At 38.0% G+C, this 23,222-nt stretch overlaps 2 protein-coding genes across 3 annotated transcripts; one reads left to right on the top strand and one right to left on the bottom strand.

The window, feature by feature from the left end:
- The first annotated feature begins 2,667 nt into the window (after positions 1–2,667).
- Positions 2,668–17,879, top strand: crlf1b (cytokine receptor-like factor 1b). 2 transcript variants are annotated; one of them, XM_042483950.2, is made up of 8 exons: positions 2,668–3,023; positions 5,769–6,047; positions 6,758–6,887; positions 8,288–8,460; positions 11,686–11,843; positions 12,961–13,129; positions 16,236–16,417; positions 17,242–17,879. In XM_042483950.2, exons 1-8 carry the CDS (start codon positions 2,966–2,968, stop codon positions 17,263–17,265), a joined length of 1,173 nt encoding a protein of 390 aa, XP_042339884.1. In that variant the 5' UTR covers positions 2,668–2,965; the 3' UTR covers positions 17,266–17,879. The 2 variants fall into 2 exon arrangements, with proteins under 2 accessions (XP_042339884.1, XP_087933978.1); XM_088077852.1 differs by having other exon boundaries at positions 16,236–16,421.
- Positions 17,880–19,467: 1,588 nt separating this feature from the next.
- On the bottom strand, positions 19,468–23,106 carry rex1bd (required for excision 1-B domain containing). The gene is made up of 5 exons (XM_042483965.2): positions 22,971–23,106; positions 21,941–22,023; positions 21,576–21,780; positions 20,214–20,302; positions 19,468–20,020 (listed from the first exon to the last, which is right to left on the bottom strand). Exons 1-5 carry the CDS (start codon positions 22,971–22,973, stop codon positions 19,948–19,950), a joined length of 453 nt encoding a protein of 150 aa, XP_042339899.1. The 5' UTR covers positions 22,974–23,106; the 3' UTR covers positions 19,468–19,947.
- Positions 23,107–23,222: the final 116 nt, after the last annotated feature.

The following is a 23,222-nucleotide window of genomic DNA, read 5'->3' as shown; positions in this document are numbered from 1 at the left end:
GTCACGCGCATCATCATCATCATCATCACGCACAAGCCAAACACACACATAACCCGCAGAGCTGCCTTCACTGCAGTGCACAATGTGGCGGTGATGACATTAATAAAAATGTGTCAGATAGTTGAAAAGAGGAGCAGGCTGCGGGGGACAGATGTCCCGCACTCAGGAGACAGATGGACCGTTTGTTGAAGTATTGACAGTTCATATATAATCAGGGTCACACAATCATGAGTTGAATATGCAGAATCTGCTGGAACACATGTGGGCCACATCACATATTATTTATTTTTTCACTGTTTCACTGTCTGTTTGATCATTTATGTAACTTTACAAAATAATAGTGTGATAATTAAACGTGATGACTGTCATTATTTATTTTGAGAACCTTGAAGGAATATTGTATGGCACATAGCCTACTGTATAATAGTCCTAGATCCTGAAGAGAAAAGCAGTGATAGGCGACAGCAGTGTAAAACAGGGAAGAGTGGCATTTTTGACATTTTTGTATCGACATAAAATAACCTTCTTACTCACAGACTACTAATTTTAATAAATGCACAAGAGAGTATTTTCACAAAATTATGCTCTCCAGGACAGTAGGGACACCTTGTTCTGGGCAATAAATAATAATAACAATTTAACTAATTTAAATAATTGAAAACAATTGGAGTCTAAGTTTGAATACCTTGTGTATGATGTCACTTGTTCACATATTTCTTAAAGAGAAACTAAAAGCATTTGTAATATTATTATTTTCATAAGTTACACTGTAAAATCAAACAAGTTGATCTTACTTAAAATAATCTTGAAGACAGATAGCCTTGAAAAATGTAACTAAATATGACTTTGAGTTGTACTTTATGTTTACTTTATATTTAAGTGTTAAGTATACTTAACATTTAGCTGCATTTACTTAATTTTGTAAAGTTGCTGCAACTTAAAAATGACAGTCGAATTACCTTGTTCTTTCCAAGCAACTTCAGTGAATTAAGTTAGTCTGACGTATCAAGTTAGGAAGTTAAAAGTTAGGAGATGTGCAAGTTCTGTTTTCTTAACATGTTTAAGAAAATATTTACATGCTTATACATTATGGGATTACTTTTATTGATACACAGTATTAATCAGCAGTTAAATGATGGAGCTGATGTGGAGTTAATTCTCAATCGTTATAAAGCCTTACTGTTGGACAGCTGCATCTATAAAAATAAGAAAATTTTGAAGCAGCAGTAGCTCATCAAAAATGTTTTTGTATTGAAATGAATCAGGCAATATTGTGTATTTGAATGTAAAATCTTAACTTAGTTGAGTAAGTAGTAATGTGATGTAGTGGAGTAAAAGTAACAAAAAAATGGGACTAAAATTTCTCTACTGCACTCTACTAAGTACAACCCTTAAGTAAGTATACTTACTTACAGCTTATCACTTCCAGAGGTGTTGCATATTATATTTCATATGATGAATATTACCTAAAAATAAAAAAGATAAGTGTTATCATGGGCACAGATTACACTGATGTGTCTTGTAGAAAGGCGTCTTAGATTTTTAATATTGTAATATAAGTGTATAATGTTGCATTACAGTGTGTAATTGTGGTGTCATTGTCTGAACTTACTGTTTTTCTTTACTCAAGTAGTCATCATGTAAATATTTTGTAAAAAGCCCTATTGTTGCAGTATCAATGTCGATGTATTTGGTCCAAAGTAATGTGATATTTGATTTTCCCTCTATCGCCCAGCCCTGGTCTGCACAGTATCCTGTGTTCACCAGTTTTTAAATCATTGTTTAAAACATATTTTTATTGGAAAGCTTTTCCTTTTAATGACAGATTTGTATATATATTTGTTATATGTAACTTTTATGTTTTGTGTCCTTTTGTTCTGTTTTGTCTCTGCGCACAGTATTTTTCTGGCTCATAACATTGTTTTGATTATTCTAGCTGTATATTTCTATTTTATTTGTATGCACTTTGTGAAGCACTTTGTAATTTTGTTTAGATAAGAGCTTTAAAAGTTATTATTAGGACCAACAGATTATTGGCCTGGCTAAATATCAGGGCTGATATTTGGCATTTTGCAGACTATCTGCATCAGCGCTTTATTTTAATGATCGCTGATAAAATTAATTTAAAAATGCAAAGTGCTTTACTTTACAATGCCAGGGAGGTATTTTTATTTTCTCATTTTTATTAAAATTTTCAGTTGACTTTATAAAAAAAGTTAGTGGGAACTCGCTATATATGATGTTGAACATTTCAGTTTTGATTATACATTTGCCAAGGGCATTTTAACAAAGTTTTGTGTTGAGTTTGTAATATTCAAAATTTTAAATATTGACAGAAAGATTTTCTTTTTTATTGCAAACGCATATGAGTTCCAAATATCAGTTATCTGTCTCATTAACTACTAATATTTGGTATCCACCCTGAAATATAGGTCAATTATTATTATCATCATTATTATAGTTATATCCTATTAATTATTAATTACACATATACCTAAAGGATATATTTTGGGAGTCACCGACTCAACTGAAGCTTCTTATAAATTATTAGAAGAGGCTGAAACGCGAAAAATTATGTGTGATGTTGAACTCAAGGTTTATTTTACTTCATTTCTCTCTCTCTGTGTGTGTGTGTGTGTGTGTGTGTGTGTGTCAGGGAGAGGACACACTGAGCAGAACTAATGACTTGTGACTGAAAACAAGGGAGGAGCAAACAGTGTAAACCTGAGTGTTGCAGCAGCAGCAGCAGAGTCACTGTGGAGTTAAAAGGAGGCAAACCTCGTGTTTCCTGCAGCAGCCTGCAGTCAGCTCAGTCTGCACACTTCCACTGAAGAAGATTCAACATTTAATCTGAGAAATCAAGAGCGAAGCAGCGCGGTTTCAACTTTACCTCTTCTGTCCTGTCCTGTCTGCTCTTTACGTCCCGGAAACTCGGATAAAGGACCGAGAGGGAGCTGAAAGAAGCATGTTTTCCTTCATGTTTCTTCTCCTCCATGTCCCACATGCGCTGTTATCGTCAACACGTAAGTTACCAAACTTCAACTGACTGACACAAACTACTGAACGCGTTTCTGCTCTTGCAAACCTCACTGAGGTATGGAGGGTTATTAGTGCCGCCTTAAAGCAGCAGAGTTATCTAAGGATGTTTTCCAAAGAGTTTGGGGTATCAAAACTAACAAAACGAGATGTGATTAACTAATTTAAAATCAGAACAAAACACAGGCTCAATTTTTCACGTTTCATAACCATAAATGTTATTTATAATATTTATGCTATTGCTGTGTTTATCGTGACTGTACATACTATTTTATTTTGACCTGTAAAACACACAGTGTTTTTTAAAAGCGCTATACAAGTTAAGTTTCTTATTATTTATAATAACAATAAGAAGAATAATAGTAGTAATATCTGCCCAGGTGTTTTTATCACCCCACCTATAATCATTTGTAATAATCATAGTAGTAATACTACTAATAATAATAACAATAATAATAATAATGAAATGCAGCAAATAAATACATTTTCAAGAAGTTCCCATGCTTATTAGTCGAAGGCAATATGGGAAAAAATCACAGTATAATTAATTTAATCACTAACATGCACGAAATTAAGTGTTTTATGGTTAAAATTTTCTGGCAGGGACTCCTAAACCCCACATTTCATATATGTCCTCCTTAATGGGTAAACAAAATCTATCCCTTCAGCCTAATACATTCAGACATACAGTATTAAGAGTGAAATCTACCATCAACAGTATCGCAGAATTTGGACTACTAATAAATATTTATTGTCTTGTGGACCCTTGTGTTTATTTATGGGGACTATTTGTAGAATATTATTAAAAAAGTTTTCTGTCAACAGAAACAAAAGATTGCCAAATTGTAGCATTCTCCACTAAAATATGCAGCGACATTACATGAATATGAGAGTAATGATTTGATGTGATTGTATACTTAATGCTGGATTAGACCGACAGTAAGACCTATCAGACATGGTGCTGATGTAACTGATGAGACAAATTGAAATAAATGATGTTCATCAGCTCAGTTGCAAGAAGGAAATTTAGAAAAGATAACAATATTCCAAGTTATTACCATGAAGAGATTTACAATCATTACACTGACAAAAATATCTGTGAGTAGCTTCTACATGTGGAAAGTAGAACACGTTATTTTTCTCATGTATATTTCATACCTAACCTTGTGATTTCTATTGAATCCCACCCACTGAGGCCCAAAGGTCAATCCTTAACGATTCCTACATGTAGACACAGTTTCATTCTCTGTACATTCGTCTTCATATTTGATGCTACTGAGTCTGGAAACAGCGCAATGACACATATGCTGAAAAGCTTGTCCACCGCCCACCTGGAGCACGGTTAATAAAACTCTATACATGAACCCTCATATCTCTGAGAAGAAGGAGCCCAGTGGTAACATTCAAACACACAGCAGAGCGTTTCTCATGGGCATCAATCATAAAGGAGAACTTAAAGTCTCAAAGCGGTCCTGGTATGGAAAAGCATTCAAGGATTTTACTGACAAACCAGGGTGACCCTTTGACTGATCCTACTGAAGCCCCATAAATCCACTTCATTACTGGGTCATAAATATGTGCTGAGCTCCTGCTCTGTTGTGGTGCAATGCTGCTGCACTCCTCCTCTGCACATAAACATAAAGTTTTGTTACGGTTGGTGAGAGATTTGGAGACACTGTGTGTTTAATGCTGAAACAAATCAAACTAGACACACCAACAGCTGCTTAGCACCTAATGCATGTTACTAAGGAGTCTCAGATCAATGAAAATTGAAGGTTGAGAGTGGGCTGAAAACTAAAATGTATATGATATATTATATATTCCAACTTATTTGGCCTGTACTGGTATATGCACACAGTTTTTTCCACCTAACTGTTGAAAACATCCACTCTCCTGTAGTTCAATAAACATATTATTATACCGACTCTTGTCCTAATTGCCCACTTACAGACGCAGACATAAAATGCTTTTGAAAGTGTACACATTCACCGGACAAAATAAGAAAACTAACTAAAACTAAGGTATTAGGTGCAGTTGGTGCTTACAAAAAATATAAAAAAGTAGTGGACTTCTGCAAATTGTCAGCACTGATGTAGCACAGACTGCAAAAACCTACAAAAAACATGACCAAACAAATTGACATTCAATAATTAGTAGAATTAGTGCTGAAGTGATTGGCTGATCAAACATGTAGTAGTTGAAAGAGAATACAATTACTTTTATGATTGACTGATCATTTATTTCAGTCGTCAAACAAAAAAAATCCAACACATTTGCGGCTCTTTTCCCATTTTTATGTTCTCGTAATAATGTTTTTGGGTTTGGGATATTTTTTTCTGACAAAAAAAAGTATTTGAAAGTCTTCACCTTGGGCTCTGCGAACTTGTAATGGCCATTTTTCACTAATAAAGCATGCCATGAAAAAAAGTCAAGGCGTATAAGAGGAGACTACGGTTCCAGAGAAACTAATTTTGTGGTATGAAATGCTATCATACCGTGTACATTTTGCTCATTTGTAGTATAGAAAAAAATATGCAAATATGTGGTCATTCCTTTAAGGGTCACTGTAACTGGTAACAAGTCATTTTGTAATATGGTGAAAACTGATATTTTCTGAGATGATTATCATACCATGAAAAACTCATACTTCTGCAACCATAGGTAGAAAAGCAGTGTGTTTTTAGTACTAGCTTGTCTTCAAAAAAGTGTTTGTGTGTGTTTCCACCTCCCAGATGTAGCAGTGATCTCCCCTCAGGATCCCGTCCTGCGTATCGGCTCCAGTCTGACAGCCACGTGCACGCTGAGCCCCGAGCTCGGCCTCCACGCCGGCTCGTTGTACTGGACACTGAACGGGATGAGTCTGTCCAGCAGCACCTACAGCGTGGTGAGCCCCGACGTCCTGAGTGTCACCCTTCACAACCTCAACGGCTCCCAGCAGCAGTCTGGAGACAACCTGGTGTGTCACGGAGCAGATGGACACGTCCTGGCCGGTTCATGTCTCTACGTGGGCAGTAAGTGGAAGCTTCTCTGTCACAAAGCCTGAGAATGAATATTTGTTTAGCAGAGTGGATTTATAAAAGACACTTGTTTAAGACAAAAAAGATGATCTATAAAATCATGAAAATATGGAAATCATAAGGATGGTTTTGCTCTCAATTAGTGTTATCCCACCACTTTAAAATAATTTGTGAAATTCTGTACAAAATCATAATTAATAACATAAATATCTTATTTTTGACACAGATGTTGTGCTGTTGTTTATCTATTTGGGGAACTGTGGCATAAAAACCTGTTGCTGTGATCTGTTTTTATTTTTAGTTCTACATAAAAGCCATTTTCCGTCTGTAATGCTTTAAGTCTGTTGTGTAACCAGCTTTTTCATGCATTGGCTTACTGGAGTGAATGCTTCAAAATTGGCCTTATGTTCTCTCTAATACATTTCAGGATAAAATAATATTTAATTTGACATCATTCTTTATTCAACTCCATGTTTTTTACTTGATGTCAGCATCTTAATTTTTTTTTTTTGCTTCTTATCCTTTAATATAGTTTTTTATATTTATTATTTTATATACTTTTTATGTATTTAGACTTCTTTTATTATTTCTTGTGTTTTTTAACAAGGTACTGAGCTGTTGGAAACCTTAATTTCCCTTTGGGATTAATAGTGTCTATCTGTCTATTTATCTATCTATCTATCTTATTGTGTTTTTTCCTCCAGGGCCTCCAGAAAAGCCAGTCAACATTACGTGTTGGTCTCGCAACACGAAGGACTTGCGCTGCAAGTGGAGCCCGGGCGGGCGGGGTGAGACCCACGTCCAAACCAAATACACCCTCAAGTACAAATTGAGGTGAGCGACCCAGACCTGCTCCAGCTCACAGGTGATCACCTCGCCAGACACCATTCAGGTAGACTAGCAATGAATGCATTAGTGCAGCGTACAGTTAATTAACTGCAACACAGACTCCACCCAGAGGCTGCAGTGTGTTGCTGTGCTCATGTCCGAACTGCTGAAGCTGCATTTGGTAATTTTTATCAAACAGGTTTTGGTCATATTTGTTGAAACTATCACTACATCCTGACAGTAGTACACAATGCAGAAAATCCTAAAAAAAAAACAGACATCATGTCCTTCCGCCTCCTCATAATGCTTCTAATGGCTGAATGAAAACAACCAGTCACAGCCGAGGAATCTTTAATGCCACTACTCGTGAAATATGGTTAAACTATAAAACTAGGCAGTGGAGATCAAATATGAATCAAGACTCTGTTCATGCATTGCCTATTTATCAACTCAATATTTTTTTCAGGAATATATTTTACTGGACTGTTTAGCTATAAAATGAGAAAGTTTGTGACCCAGTTCCCATGTTGGAAACATAAGACTGCAAAAATAATGGACAAAGGTACGTCACCCATTGGTTTTCTGTTTTGAAGTCTCCATTTTGGCATTTTGCTTTCACCATCTTGTTTTTTTTTTTTTTTGGAACCTGTCACTCAACTGGCCCTGTCTTGAATATACATAACTGTGCCTTAATAATAATTATTATTTTTTTAATTCCTTGTACAGTTGTAAGTGTGGAAATTAGCTCTACAGACCAAAAAGGCTTTAAACATGTTTACTCTGATGTAAAGTTGGGCATTTTAACATGGGTGTGGCCATTTGATCAACTCCAGTTTTTGGCACATATGCATTGACTTCAGTTTTCAGCCTTGATGGTTGACACTTTGTTATAAAGGGTCCAAATGAAAAGTCACAAATAAAAATAATAAATAAAAATACAACAAAGGAAAGGAAAGAGTCAAAATGAAGCACTGCCCACTGGTCGGGTCACAAAATTTCTTATTTTACAGATAAACAGAGCACTAAAATAGGTTTATAAAACAATTTGAGGGAGAAATTGACAATGCAGTAACAGAATCTTGTGTCATATTTGACTATTCGCTGCCTAGTTCACATGCAGTGATTGACAGCTGCGTAAGACGCTCTTCTGCTTTGAGTTTTTATTTCGTTCGATCCATTTTTGCAAATACCACTAGAAGCATTATGAGCAGGCAAATGGACATGTTTGTTTGCTTTTACAGATTATCTGCTTCATGTACTACTGATATAGTTAAAGTTTCAGCAAGAACAAACAAAAAAAAGTGATTTTATATAAGTTACCAGCTGTAGCTTTAGAAATAGTCAGTCTGTCTCTTTAGAAACAAACATCAGAGTTTATTTTAGTCATTATTTTTTCTTCTGTTCAGGTGGTACGGGAGAGAAAAGGAGTGTGAAATTTACAGCACAGGGAAGCAGCAATACTCCTGCTACATCCCCCGCAACCTCGCCCTCTTCACCCCGTATGAGATCTGGGTGGAGGCGGCCAATCAGCTGGGCTCTGCCACCTCTGACATCACCACTCTGGACATCCTCGATGTAGGTGGGTAAACAACGATTTTGAGCTCCTGGAGGTTAATTCATATTAGTTTTCTTTCCTCTTATTTCCTGTCCTATGTTTTATTTCTTCTCTTATCCTTTCTGGCCTTTTTATTTCTTTTCCGGTCTTTTTCTTTCCTTTGTTCCATTTGTTTTTCTGCAGATCTCCTGCATATGGCTAACACACTTCTCTAGGGGAGAGGGGGATTTATTTTTATGGTTCGCTCCCTCCAACCCGCCTCTGTAAAAGCATTATGGATTCAGCCTGCAACTCTCAAGGATGAACCGTTTGGTTGTAAAAGTTAACCGCACATCCGATGCTTCTCTGTTAATGGCCTCACAGGTTATTCTGCGAGAAATTTAGGTTATGATGTACGAGCAATAGCAGGTTTATATTACAAATTCTCCAGTGCTAATGTTGCAGCGTTTGTGGCCTCCAGCGAGCGCCACATTTCGAAAGCAGTGTTTATTGTCTGTGACTGGGCATCCTCTCCCTCCATTCATCCTCCCTGCACACTGAGGAGCAGATAACTTGGAGCTGTGAGTGCGTTGGAGGAGAAGGAGGAGTGTTGCCATATGTATGATGCATTGCACTGCTCGATAACAGAAACAATAAGCTGAAAGTATATTTGTACTGGCTTGGTTTTCCTCTCTCCGTTGAGCTCAATGCAATAGAACAAATAAAACTGAAAAACAGCATCACGCACCAGCAGTGAAGCATGTCTGAGGCAGGAGGTAACAAGCAGGAAACACTTTTACAAGTTCTTTAATAAGTTCCTTCCTTTGTCTCTCGTGCTGCCATCCTTTTTATCCTTCCCTTCATCTTCAAAGCACTTGATGTGTTCGCAACCTTTATTGCGGTAGATAAAATGTTTAGTTTATTACTGACTGAGGGAACAGCACGCTCTCTCTACAGACTGACTGCCTGTGAGCCAGTCTCTACAGGAGCGTCTATTTAGTCCAGTATATTCAAAGGAAAATACCTCCACTTCTTCATTGTTGTAATGGCAAGTTAGAAACTTTTATACAAGAATACCCCAATGGGATGGACTCTTTGAAAATTATTTTTGAGACCCTTTAGGTAGTTTAGGTAATTTTTTTTTTTTTTTTAATTATTTTATTGTTTTTACACTTCTGTTAAAGGAAACTTAAGTATCTTTAAATACGGATGCTTTTCTCCCATGTTTTTTGTGTCTATGTGACCAGTGGACACAAACATTTTTGAACTTGGTCCAGTATTGAGGACCAATCCTGGACCAATCCTTCAGAATTGGTCCAGTATTGAACGCAGCAGCAAAACAGGCTGCAATGGAATCACTATGGGCAATTGTGCACCGCCAATTTACGACGGCTAAAAGTGCTTTTTGTTGCCACTGACGGGCTCAGGTTTGAAGTGTCTGACAGCATTGCTGAAAGGACTCCTCAGAAAACCGAAATACTTCATTTTTGGTGGTCTGTCTGTTATAGTGACAAAGTCTAACACAAGGAAAAGTCTGGTTACAAGAGGTGACTTGTTGAGTTGGAGAGAAGAGTGCTGGGAAGAGTTTGTTGTTGTGACAAAAGAGAAGTCACGGTTTTAAATTACGTCACACCACTGAGGTACAACAGATGCATAGTTAAATCTGGTCTGCATTTGCCGAAAGCCTCAGTAGCTGCGGATTTTAGCGGATTTCTGGGAGGTGATAGTCCAAGATTTCACAGAGGAATTGTTGATTCAAAACTTCCACATGATCTGCTCAACTTTTGAAGAGTTATGCGATGCAACAACAGCTCTTGTGGCGCCTGCTGCATCATGCCTGAGGGAGCCACTTCCTACTGACAAGCACATAACCATAGCATCATGTGACCTATGAAAGCAAAAAAGTGTTTTCATTGCAGTTTTGTGAAATATGGCATTGTCTTATTGCCTGAAATACCACCTCATTCGAGCGTAAAAACATTTTGCGATAAGTTTTTTTTCTAATTCCATTAGGCGTATATCATATTTGCAATTTTAATTTGTGCAATTGGAGGGTTAATGGAAACTCGTCTAGTGAAAGTGTACCCAAGCGTTTTGTCACCGTTATCACCCAATTAGGATCCAAATAGTGCACCCAAAGAGCACCTGAGGGGACATCATCCCTTTATTTTCAGCACAGTCTGCTGTAACTCTTTAACATTGCAGCTCCAGGTACATTACACACGTGTCACACCCCATAGCTCCCATTGGGTCAAAGAGTGTGTCCCAGCCTCCTCTGAACAGTATTGTTGTAGCTTACTGTATCTAAAAGATTTTCAGTGCCATGACTGAATATTTAGGTGATTTCAACACTGTGGGAAAGTCCCACACTCATAATAACAATCTGAGGCGGTCGGTGGCCAAAACAAGCACTTTTAGTGGACGTTTAAATGACTGTGCACAACTGCCCATAAGGATTACATTACAGAATATTCTGTCTTAATACCGGAACAAATTTTTCAAAAATGTTGCTCCAGTACTTACATAGACACAAAAACATAGGGAAATAGGGGCCAGGATAAAAAAATACTGAACTATTTGTATTTCTTAACTCAATGAAGAATCTGGCAAGTATTTATTCAATATGTCCTAAAAGATGAGGAGTAAAGTGACTGAGAACAATAATATGAATTACTGTGGAGGAAAGCGTAGTGCAGGGAAAGAAAACTTACCTTGATGGCCAAACAAGGCGAGGAAGTGCACAGCAGCGTCCGGGGTCCAGGTTCAAGGCGTAGCTGAAGAAGATTCAGTTCCTCCCTCCTACTTCAGGGATCAACACACCTCCAGCAAGGCCTTGTTGTCCAGAAAGTTAGAAATTCCAGCCAGTTCTGCAATACAGCTGCTCCGATTACTGTTTTATACATGACTGACCTCTTTGTAGGACAGAGATGTCCAGAAACTGATTTAAACTTCAAATGATCTCCTCCATTTGTCACTCTGACTCCTCTCTGCTCTCCTTCATGCTGCCTTTGTGAATTTGAGGGTTTTTTTTCATCCAGGTGCCACTCATTTTCACCTCCTCCTCTGCTCTGCCACGCCCACTCCCTCAGCCCTGCTCTGCTGTGCAGTAAAGGGGCAGTCTGCTTTTTTTTTTTTGGCTCTAATAAATATGTTTTCAGTGTAGGTTTAATTTTTGTCTAAAGGTCATTTAAAGCTCCCGTATCCTATCTGCCCTGATTACTGTACATCTGCTGTGTACAAACTTTTCAACACTTGTCTTTGTCCGTGCAGTGACCACTGACCCTCCTGCCAACGTGCAGGTGAATCGTGTCGGAGACCTCGAGGACCAGCTGACAGTCCGCTGGGCCAGCCCCCCCGAGCTCAAGGACATCCTGTTTCAGGCCAAATATCAGATCCGCTACAGACTGGAGGACAGCACAGAATGGAAGGTGGTCCACTTTATCACAAATGTGCACACTTTCTGTGTAGATATGACACCTCTGAGGCAGCTGTGGAAATATTTGAGGTGCAGCATTGACTGATCCATTAACTATGAATATAAAATTTTCTCCGGCTGCATCTCCAGCCTCTCCTGCATGTGCTTTCATTACAAAGCAAATTAGTCTTGTGTAAAAACCTTGACTGCTGCTCGATTCTTTGCAGGTTTTTAAAGCTGGCTTTCATCCAGAAGTTCAGCAGTGGAGCTTTTAGAGACTTTTACTATTTCAAACTCCATCTTTGACGTTTTCTGCCCACAGCTTCTTTAGATTTTCTTTTTCTCTGCTGTGCAGGTATGACAGTATGTCTTTGAATTCTGGATTGAATGAGAGGATTAAGCAAATAGTGTTTAAATATCCAGAATCCATTCAAAACACAGAGCAAAATCAGTCATTAAAATACATATTTTTTAAAAGACTCAGAAAATATCCCTTTAGTTGTATTTAAGGGACTGTTCATTATTTATCGCAGGAAGTGGGTGGTTGGGGTGCATGATCCTTTTGGGTTCCTTTTTGGTTACATCTCCTGTCTGAAGCTGTTACAACAAACACTGTCAGAAATGTAAAAATCCAATGATCATTTCTTTGACAGCTTTTGGCGATGATAAGTTGTGTAATTTTAGTGTTTTATCAAGGAAGACGGATAGACTAAAAACTTGCAGACGTAATTTGCAGTTAAAACCAAGGTAATTTATCGCAATATATTTAATCGCAGTATTCAGCTAATCGCAACGTTTTAAAACTGCAATATTATTGTATTGTGGCGTAGGTATGGTGATAATATCACATCCAGGGGCTTCTGGCGATTCCCATCCCTAAAAAACATGCATTACAAACTCACCAGTAGGTTTCGGGGTCTGGAGGTTATTTAAAATAAAGATAAAATACAAACATTTAAAGTTGTATGTCTTCTAAGCCTAAATGAAAACACAAAGCCCTTCCCAGGGCTTAGAAAATGATTTAGTACCGCCCCCTCCCCCTTCATTAATAACAAACAGTCCCTAAGGAGGATTTTGAGTCACCTACTGCTGTTTTATTATCATCTCTTTCAATTTGTTCCCTCCAACAGGTGATGGATGATGTTGGTAACCAGACATCATGTCGGCTGGCGGGCCTCCGACCTGGGACCGTCTATTTTGTCCAGGTGAGGTGCAATCCAGTGGGCATCTATGGTTCCAGGAAGCCTGGCATCTGGAGTGACTGGAGCCATCCGGCCGCCGCCTCCACACCCAGCAATGGTGAGTACATTGCGGAGGAAATCTGAATACAAAACAAAACGGTGCGTGTGTTTTCTGGACGTCTTTCCTTTGATAGTCTGTCTCGTGTCTCAAATGGCTTTTAAAAGCTTCTCAAACGTCTGAGATGCCCACAGATCTTGACCATTTGTTCCTTTTTCAAATAATCAACCTTTCATTGCCAATTAAACCCCACAAAAAACAATGTCCTTATCCCTGTTTCAACATCCTGAACAAGCAGATCCAAACCGCATGTGACCCAGGAGAAACCAAACATCAATAGTCGAGATACCTCGATAGAGATCTCCCAGCAGAGGATTAGAGGGAACTGCAAAGAGCCAGGGGGACGTTTTGATAGATTTTTGTCGTTGGCTTCAAAGATTGATCAAGTTAAAAAGCTGGTTGTCTGTCGGCGGCGCACACAGGGCCTATAAAGCTTGAGTGGAAGCAGGTTTGGGAGCAGGAGGAGCAGATAATGAGTTACATAGGTCATGTGGTATTTACTCCCCAGAGGGAGGAAGTCGTTATCGGGCTCTGTTGTTTGCCATAAAGAATTGATTGAGGCAGACGCACGACTTTCAGTAGTCCTCCCTGCCCAGAAATACAAGTACGGTACATCAGTTTAGAAGATAACACAGAGAAACATTTCTCTTTATATGGTCCTTTTTATGTCTCTTTTCGTGAAATTAAGCAACATGAATCATCATAAATGTTCACTGAGAAATTCTGTTTTTACCAGAGAGAGGTGAGAGCTGTGCTTCTGTAAATGTTTCTGTATTAAATTCAAATAACACCCCAGAGCGTTATCTTAGGGTCTAATCTTATATTAAAAAAAGTGCAATATCTATCCGTTGAATTTGGGTAACTTGTTTTTGACATTAGTTATTATTTCTGACATTTTAACAGCTAAACACTGATTATATTGATATAAAAACATCTCTCAGAGGCTGTACTGAAGCACAGTAATAACATCAGCATGCTGACATGCTCACAGAGACTGATGTTAAGGTTAATGTTTCCATCCCAGTTTAGCGTGCTTAGCATGTATTTGCTAATAAGCACAAAGGACAAAATGCAACTGAGGCTCATGGGTATATTCAGTATAAGACAAACTGAAAAGTTGGCACTAGATGAGAAGTCAGGAGATCACCTCTGTTATATGAATGTGTGTCCAAAATTTCATGACAGTCATAGATTGTGTAAAATAATGGACGTAGCTGCTGTGTCGTCACTCGTTGGTTTGCGGACTTTCGTTTTGAAGCCTCAAGTTCAGCAATTCCACAGTCACAATCTTAGATTTTTGGATGAGAGTGCGGAGCTGTGGATGAGCGAAGCGCGGATCTGGCCGAGAAGCCGAGGACGCTATCTGCAGACAGCCTGTCACTCAAATCAGCCCCGCCTTTAATCATGTGTAACTTTAAGCTTAAACAAAATGTTAACTCGAGTTGTATAAAAAAAAAAAATCACCCTGCATACAGATGTCATGAATGTTGAAATAAGCTCTAGAGACTAAAAACATGTTTTGTAGCAGCCTGTAAACATGTTTATTTCTGCTGTAAAGTTGGGCATTTTAACATGGGAGTCTATGGAGATTGACTCGCTTTTTGAGCCGGCCTCAAGTGGTCATTCGAGGAACTGCAATTTTTGGCACTAGCGCGTTCGCTTTATTTTTCAGTCCCGTGGTGCCCCTGGATGCCAAACCATCCATGAGATATTTAAGTCTTCACGTTACTTTGTTTCACGAGGTTTATTCGCTTAATATAAGTGATGAGTGATACTGAACTATTTCAATTTAATATATTTTTGTTGCAATTAAAAAAAAAACTAAATATTTCTAAATATTGATAATTTTTAGAAAAAAAATCAATGCACCAAAAGGAAAGTTACATGACACCCAATCATCAATTTATTATGGGTGTCTTCTTGTTTTTGGTCAGACTTTTCAAAACTTTAGTTGTTTTTAAACATTTGAAGAGGTTACTCATGTTGCTGCCGTGTTGCATTTTCTTGTCACAGATAAGTGCGTCTTGCTGTATTTTTATCCGCAGGGTGAAAAGGTAGCACCACTCTACCTTTCCTTTCTGTCAAATTCTCACGTTTGATGCTGAAGTGTGTGACAGTGTGCGACTGCTCTAATGTCACATAGGTTTCCTCAGTCAGGGCTGCTTTTGCAGAAAATTATACTAAAACTGGAAATGTTTTGGAAGTGATGAAGCCATATCATTTAAGTTTTTTTAAAGGGATACCAAATGAGCAGCTTGTAAGTATAACAGCATCGATCACGCAGCAACGATCCGCCTAATGCTTACACAGTATTAGTATTGCACTCCTGAAAAACCAAACTATAATTAAAATTACTATCAGGAATAGTGACCGTGTGCTAATAGACTTGTGTCTCTTACAATCTAAGAGAGCAACAGCTATAGGGTGGAAAGATGTGAACAAACCAAATATAAAGCAATATATTAAGGATTTATCAACATGTGTTGCTTTGAAAAAACTGAAATATATTACAGAAGGAAATAAGGCAGATTTTGGAAAATATTTGTGGGAGCTTTGTGGACTTTTCGAAACAAAATGTTGATAAAGACCAATAAAACCAAAGACGAGAGTGGGGTCGGGCAGTCGGAAAAGGGATTATAAAGTGTTTTAGCCCATGTAATCTTTAGGTTTTCTGTACATTGTAACTGTTGTAACAGCATTTATGTATTTATTTTGCCTTTTCATTTTATGGTACACCGCATTTGCTGCTATTTTATTTATATGTAATGTCAGTTATAATTGAAAACCCCAATAAAGATATTGTTAAATATATATATATATATATATATATATATATATATATAAGATAAATCAATGATTAATGTATGTGTTTTGAATTTATAATTTTTGAAAAAAAGTGTCAAAAAAGAGAAACCGTGACGATCACATGTATGCTGACATATGACGTGTAAAGCTGCATAATCTATTCACCACCTTGCACTATTAACACCTGTCCTGACTATAACCTTGACGCTGTTCTCTCATCCTCCCTCCTCTCGCATACGTCTTCCTCCCCTCACTCTCTCCTCCTCCTCCTCCTCCCTCCTCCTTTCCTCTCCTCTCCCAGAGCGGCTGCAGAGTGGCTCCTGCGATCCTAAACCCAGCGAGCAGAACTCCACCCTGCGGCGAGAACTCAAGCAGTTCTTCGGCTGGGTGCGCAAGCATGCGTCTGGCTGCAGCGGCATGTCAATCAAACTGTATGATCAGTGGAGGGTGTGGCTGCAGAAATCGCACAAAACGCGCAACCAGGTAGGTAAGCAGAATCTCTCTCATTATCCTCTCCTCACACACACACACACACACACACACACACATACACTAAGAGCCACTGCTGCACTGAAGTCCTGAACTGAATTTCTGACCCTGCCTCTGTAATGCCATGTGGTCTTTACAAACACAAAGAGGACTGATTTCTCATGAACTGGCTCTGTGGAGTTTCAGTCAGATCTTTATGATCAGGTAAAATGTGCGGTTTTGACTTTACTGGCCCAGAAGTGGGTAGATGCACTCTGATTTTATTACATGTTTTAACGATGAAGACTTCTGACCTCCAAGCTGATGGCCACAACAAAGAGCACGTAAATGTAATTAACAGGCCGCTCTGTGTGCCTTTTGTTTTCTCTTGGCGTGATGAGCCCCTTTCACCAAAATAACTAGAGCCAAATGGCACGCAGAGTCCCAGCATCCTCTGTGCGTTTATGTGACTTTTGTGAGTTCAGACCCTTCAGCCACATCCTCCGCGCTCAGTCCTTGAACTCACAGAAACCCTCACTCTACCTGACTCAATTAGCTCAGCAGTCTCCGGGTTTTTTGTGCTTTACGGGGCACAAGCTGTCGCCTGAATAATGTCTTTGTTCACAAACCGTGACAGGTTCCCATTGATTACCTTGAGAGAAAGGTAGCAGGGGGGCCGGGGGTGATATGCAGGGAATAAGAAAGAGATGATATAAAGAAAAAAGAGAGGACGTGAGAGAAGCAGCAGCCAGACCGAGCAATTATCCCGATGATTGTAAATTACATGGTTTTTCTTTTTAAATTATCCCACTATGAACCATCTGCTTTTGTCTTTTCAGATTCTACAGGACGATAATTCATAGCAGCGCCGCTCGGCAGCACTGTGGTGTTTAAATTCAAGAACAGCATCAAGAAACACTGACAGATAACTGGCCCCGAGGGTCCCAGCTGTGTGAGAGGTCCAACGCCCCGCCTGAGGGATACTGCAGTGTTTGGTCATAAAGTCCTAACTTGAGTTTAAAGGGCCCGAGTGGAAGATAACTTGAAGTGAGACAATGCAGCCTTTTTCTGCCATTTCCGCTGGCTAAAATTTGTCCCTCAGATCTGTTTACACAAACACAAAAGGGCCCTCAGTAACTGCACTTTTATTCTATAGTAAAGTTATTGTTACAGTTTAGACTTTTTAATAATTTAATGTAAAAAAAAACAAGTCTTTAATGGTACTTTGATGATATACTAAAGCGTTCCTGAAGTCTCTAAAAAAAAACAGAATTGCAACGGCAGTAACATGGGAACAAAATGTACAAAATGTCCTTAACTCTGCTTTTCCAGGACAAGAAACGTTTTTGTAGTATTTTTGTAAAGCTGGGTTTCTCCAGGTAAATCTAAATGTTTGAAATGAACATTATTATGGCCTTTAGGATAGTTTATGTCCACATCTCACATTTTAATCAGTAGTCCAATTCAGGCTTTTTGAAAAATGAGGTTTGTTAAATGTTTTCCATATAAAATATTTATCTTTTACACTGAATGTGTGTGCACAGATTTGATATTCAATGTGTGTTAAGTTCATAAATACCAAATATTTGATTTTTCTGCCTGTAGTTTTTGAGATGCTGCCATTTTGGGCAGTCTTTGAGCACTTTTTTGTGGAAAAAAAAATAGAAATATCAAAATAATAGTCCCATGTGCCATAGGCCCAAATGTAGTATGACAGGAAAATTCCTGTATCTCAGAAGCTGTTTTGACTGAAGTGAAAGATTTCAGTTGCAGGCACAAAAAGGCCAACTGGAACAGATTAAAGTTTGTCATTTTGCAACAAGAATGACTGGAAACGATACATCAGAATATATGGAGAATCATTTTCTGTCCATCGATTAATTGTTTCAGCTCCAGTTCAGTGAAAAGTCAATTTGTGAAATAACTACTGAGCTGTTTAACAGAGTAATCAGACAGCAAGTGGCAACCCATCTAAAATGTTGAATTGAATTCATGTTATTTAATTCAGATATTACTTACCTGCAGCAAGTGTTGGTTGTGTCTAAGGGTGGGGATTGTTAAAACCAGTACCAGTACCAGTACCAGTACTCTTAACCTGATACAGATACAGTACTTAATTTGATACCTTTTTTTCTATTTTATTTAAAACCCATCATGCGAATGGCAGCATTCAGTTGCGTAAAATGCCACGAGACACCACAGGCATGTGGTGTAGTCCCAACATTTTAGTGGCAATTTAGCACACTGAACCGTCAACTGAGTCAAATACGACACATTTGACTTCAGCACGCCACAGGTGGACCAATCACGTGACTGGCTACGAGCAAAACCATACAAACGGTAATTTTTTTCAAGATCTGGGTAGAAAAAGGATGAATCGCAGGTATTGTTTGATTGGAGAAGTTTTGATATTACGTCCTGCTTTATTTCGGTCAAAGGTATCAAGAACCGACACCGAGCCCGAACGGTATCAGTGACTGACTCCGAGCACAATAAGGCCTCAGTCTCTGTAACATGTTTATACTGTCCTGCCTTTGAGTAAACTATTTGTTTGAAGACATTTTCATCATGTTTATATTTTTATAACTGCATATTTAACCCTATGAAACCCGGATTGTCATCACTTTTCTTAAGCTGCATCCACAAGTTTTTAAATATTTGATCCTTACACGAATTGGTGTGATTTCTTTCAACTTGGCAAGAAATGTTCCACAAATTGCGAGAAACTTTTTAGATTTAGAAAATCATTGTTTTTTAAAAGCTTGGGTAAAATGTCAAGAGAACTATATTTAAAATCAACACAATTAAATATTTAAAATTATTTTACAGAATTATTATGATTTTAAGCACCTTTTTCATATAAATTTATTTCCTTTTTTATGTTTTGGTTTTACTTTCAAGTGGGTTTTTTTTTTGTTTTATATGCTTGTTTTTTGTTTTTCGGGTAATTTTCTTGTTCTTGTTACTAATTTCTTGCTTTTTTTTAGGTAATTTCTTCTTAACTTGTTAATTGCCTTTAGTCCATGTTTTAGAGGGAAAACAGATTAACCCAGGTTTCAAAGGTGTTCTGTTTTTTGTATTTTTTTAATAAATTATATCCTGTTACTGCACCAATAGCGCCTCTGAAAAATACTCTGATGTATAAAACAGTAAAAAGTAAAGCTTTTTTTAATTTAAAAATAAAATATTTCAAATAAACAAAGATAATGAGATGAGCCTCAAGGAATTATTTAACCTTTAAATTATTTACACATATTTTCAGCTTTTTTGTTTGATTTTTCTTTTCTTTTTCTTTTTTGTTTTCTTGCTGAGGCATGCATTTACCTAAACACATAATAACAGATAGAGACACACAGACCCAGACTGCGAGAAGCCCCCCGCAGGGTGGAGTAAGACTGCAGCAGCGAGCAGGGTGGAGCCAGAGGCGGATCAATGAGTACAGCCAAAGAGTCCAAGATGGAAGTTGCAGCAGAGCCGAGTCGATCCGTCAGCTCGGCCGTCTGGTGATGTGAGAGGGCGGCTGCAGGCCTCCTGGGAGCCACCTGTCAATCACACTCCTCAGAGTCGTACTTAAAGTCCTGCATGATCTCACTCAGAGCCTCTTTGTTCTTGATGATCCTGGAAAACAGATCACAGTGTTACAAACATTTGTGAATATCTTTGATGGATTCTTTTACAACCAAATGATGGCCTGTTAAATTAGGAGGAAATGGGGAGTTCTGCAGCCGACAGCAGGCTGATAGAGAGTGAGTGGCTGGGTCAGCAGGGAGCGAAGGCAGTAAAGCGGAGGGGTGGTAATGGCTGCTCTTACTCGTGCTTGATCTCCTGAATCTGCTCTTGACAGCCTTCGTCCTCCGGGTGATCCTGGGCCCGCTGCCTGGCCAGCTGCAGCTTGGCTGTCTGTTGAGAAGGCACATCAGATAAGATTTATGCAAACCATTCATCAGTGGAGGACGGAAGGGAGACAGAGGATGAACTCTGAGATAATAGGAGCTCTATGACGTTACTGGCAGAAAAGGAAGTTGAGTTAATGTTATAAAGGGGTGTAAAACTTCATACAAAAGTGCTACACATCACTTCTGAACGCCAGATGTACGACTGTTGAAGAATGTGGGAAGCACAGAGGCGTAATATTTTAACACCAGTCTCGAACTGCCTGTCCAATCAGGGATGAACATCACAGAAGCATTTATGTGGTGGAGTTAAACAAATAATCCAACTAAAAGCATCATGCAATTTTCCTCCATAAATGATTTACACTTTCAGCATTTATGACTTGACCTGCCGGCATAATAATCAGCGGTGAAATGTACTTTAAGCAAGAGAGAGATTATGAAATGTTTTGCACATGAAGTCTGCCTCCTTGTGGTGAAACTGTGAAATTGCATCAAACAAAAAGTGAACTTTTAAGAGAAACTAAAACAGTGACAATGAGTTTTGGCATTAAAAAAGAAAATATTGACATTGAAAGTTTCACAGAAAATTAAAACACACATTCAAATTATTTTATTTTTGTATTTTTTGTTTTCTTAAGTGTTTTTTAGTGACAATCTTCTGATTTTTTTTTCTTAATGTCAGTCTTCATTCAGTTTTTTTATGCTGACACTTTTTTCATTCTTTTTCTTCAGTTTCAACTTCCTGTTATTGTTTTGGCTCAGATATAAACCATATACTAAACCAGAATACAAAAAATATCAAAATAAAATAGAATAATCTAAATGTCTGTTTTATTTTTCAGTGGAACTTTTTTGAGTACTAATGTTACTTTTTTAATGCCTCTAAAGATCTTATGGTTATATCACCTTCACCCTCTATATGTATGTGAAACAGTGTGAATTGTTGAAAACCTAAGATATCAGAGCAGGTCACATGTTAAATCCCACTTTGCAGACAAACTCCAGCACCCTGTCTAACTTGCAAAAGACATAAATTCATTCATTCATTCATTCACTCATTCATTCATTTCAGTAACTAGACCTTCATCAGAAGTGATGCAAATTTGATCCTACTGCTCTCGCCTATGCACATTAAAAAAAAGATGTGTTCAGTATTATTTTGTTCACAATTTGAGTTCACCATCCACAACATAGTAAACACATATCACTATATACGTTTCCTTGTCTTGCACACTGCTGGATTCAATATAATAAATCACAACAGAGTGTTTACTTACCAGTTCAAGTTTCTGTTTCTCTTTGCACTGCAGCTTTTCAATGTGCTCAGAAAGGGCTGGCCTGTCAAACTCATGGTGCAGCTTCTCCTTGATCTCAAGCACTTCCTTAGAGATGCCACAAAAGGCCTGCGTTACCTCATGGACCAGCTGCTTGTAGTGGTCGAAGTCATAATGAGGCCCTGTCCTCAAGTAGGCCTCATGTCCTCTGGAAAGCAGTAAACAACAACAATAAAAACGCAAGCATCAAGTAAGATTTCAATGATTATGTGCAGAAAATCAAGGACAATAATTACGGTGGACAGGAGGAAATGTAACTGTGAAATGTTAAATGCAGTAAGCAGCAGTCTGCTTAAGAACAGACTTACTCTTCAAAGAGCTGATAGGTTTCTACCCGCTCCGACTGGAGATGATAAAACCTCTGGATCAGGGCCTTAAAGTCTGTAGGGACCTACATGGAGTAAATCACACAACACGCAGATAATTAACACAATATGTATTCATCCAAGCTGGATAACAGCTATTACTATTATTATTATTATTACTGTCACTTTCAATTAGAAATAGGCTTGAAAAATATAATCATGCTATATGTAAAGTAGGGGTCGACTGATAATGTTTTTTAAGGGCTGATACCGATTACAAGTAGTTAATAAGACCGATAACTGATATTTGGAACCGATATGCATTTACAGTAAAAGTGAAAATTTACAAAGGAAAGGTTTAATCAAAACTAAAACTTTCAACATCATACACAGCAAGTTCTAAGTAACTTTTGAAAAAGTCAAGTGGAAATTTAAATAAAATTTGAATAAATAGAAATAGCTTGCTGAGGTTTTAGAAAGCAAAAGTTCCTCCTATGCTGACAGTTCATTTGCACTATTTTTAATTAATTGATTTTAACCGCGATACAGCTAATCTGTAAAATGCCAAACATCGGCCGATTATCGTCCAGGCCCATAATCTGGCAACCCCAAATGTAAGGCTTTGCAGATATTTGTATATGTATAAGTTTATTATGTTTTGACCTTTAAACCAGACTATGTTTGCACATTTTCCAGTTAAAGCTCTCATAACATGTGTTTTTTCATATTACAGGCTAAAATCTTAATGAAAAACAATAGATTATTGATATAATTTTGAATAATGTTACATTGTACTTGACTTGAATGGTTTTAAGTCATGTTTATCAAGAGGTACATAAAAGAAAGGCTTGTTACAGTGAAGTTACAGGCAGCACTGTAACACATCCGTGATTAAACCTGACAATGAAGCTACAACTTCAGCTAACTTACACTAGCCAAGTTACCATTAGCTTTGATTAGCTTAGCACATCTGGAAGTATCAGTTTTACAGCCAACAGAGATTTAACTGTATTACAAGATATCAGATACTCACCATGATAACCTCTCGGAAAATACTGTCGCTAATACGCCACAGTTTTCTCACAATGACATGTTTATATCTTGTAAACACGGGACGTTGTTTCACTTCAGCGTGTGAATCAGCAGCCCTGCTACCCGGAAATGACGACTCTGTGCAGCTCGTTTTCAAAATAAAAGTCTTCATTCAACAACGGACCGACAGTTATAAAGACTAAAATCTTTCATAAAATAGTTTTTAAACGTCAATAATCTTTGATTAAACTTG

Source organism: Plectropomus leopardus, chromosome 5 (genome assembly GCF_026936395.1).
Source record: "Plectropomus leopardus strain MGB_pleo_1.0 chromosome 5, ASM2693639v1, whole genome shotgun sequence".
NCBI classification, from domain to species: Eukaryota; Metazoa; Chordata; class Actinopteri; order Perciformes; family Serranidae; genus Plectropomus; species Plectropomus leopardus.
The sequence above is the reverse complement of the archived record's forward strand: the minus strand, read 5'-3'. Positions and strand labels throughout refer to the sequence as shown.

Coding starts and splice junctions, on each gene's coding strand:
- rex1bd (XM_042483965.2), bottom strand. Junction 21,781..21,940: donor ACCTATCAGCTCTTTGAAGA/GTAAGTCTGTTC, acceptor ACTGCTTTCCAG/AGGACATGAGGCCTACTTGA. Junction 20,303..21,575: donor AGAAACAGAAACTTGAACTG/GTAAGTAAACAC, acceptor CCTTCTCAACAG/ACAGCCAAGCTGCAGCTGGC.
- crlf1b (XM_042483950.2), top strand. CDS start 2,966: ATGTTTTCCTTCATGTTTCTTCTCCTCCATGTCCCACATGCGCTGTTA. Junction 6,048..6,757: donor TTCATGTCTCTACGTGGGCA/GTAAGTGGAAGC, acceptor TTTTTCCTCCAG/GGCCTCCAGAAAAGCCAGTC. Junction 6,888..8,287: donor ACCCTCAAGTACAAATTGAG/GTGAGCGACCCA, acceptor TCTTCTGTTCAG/GTGGTACGGGAGAGAAAAGG.